The sequence below is a fragment of the Antrostomus carolinensis genome, unplaced genomic scaffold (assembly GCF_000700745.2).
Source record: "Antrostomus carolinensis isolate BGI_N321 unplaced genomic scaffold, ASM70074v2 scaffold46135, whole genome shotgun sequence".
NCBI classification, from domain to species: Eukaryota; Metazoa; Chordata; class Aves; order Caprimulgiformes; family Caprimulgidae; genus Antrostomus; species Antrostomus carolinensis.
This window is the reverse complement of record NW_010317905.1, coordinates 1-262: the sequence shown is the minus strand read 5'-3', so window position 1 is coordinate 262 and position 262 is coordinate 1. Positions and strand designations below refer to the sequence as shown.

The 262-nt window shown below is 64.9% G+C and overlaps 1 protein-coding gene across 1 annotated transcript in view; it reads right to left on the bottom strand.

Moving 5' to 3' along the window:
* The window catches only part of LOC114818611 (laminin subunit beta-1-like), a gene marked incomplete at both ends in the record, with an annotated part of 356 nt that extends 218 nt beyond the window's left edge, over positions 1-138 (bottom strand). The window contains one exon of the mRNA XM_029085140.1: positions 63-138. Within this exon, the coding sequence (XP_028940973.1) occupies positions 63-138 (76 nt within the window). The remainder of the gene's footprint in view (positions 1-62) is intronic.
* Positions 139-262: the final 124 nt, after the last annotated feature.

Here is a 262-nt window from a genome sequence, read left to right as displayed (position 1 = left end):
GCCCCCGTGGGCTTCATCCCGTCCCATCCCACCTCGTCCAGGGTACCCATGTGCCAAGACCTACCTTGAAGGTCATGATGAGGTGGGTGAAGTGGAACTCGGCCTCCAGGTCCAGCTGGATGCTGACGTGCTCCACACCTGGGGACAGCACATGTGACTTACAGGGAGCACCCACCCGTGGGTCCCTGGAGCTCGTCCCCCTCACCCGGCCATGGTCCAGGGGCGCGTCTGTGGCCGCCGGCTGACTCACACTTCCTCAGCG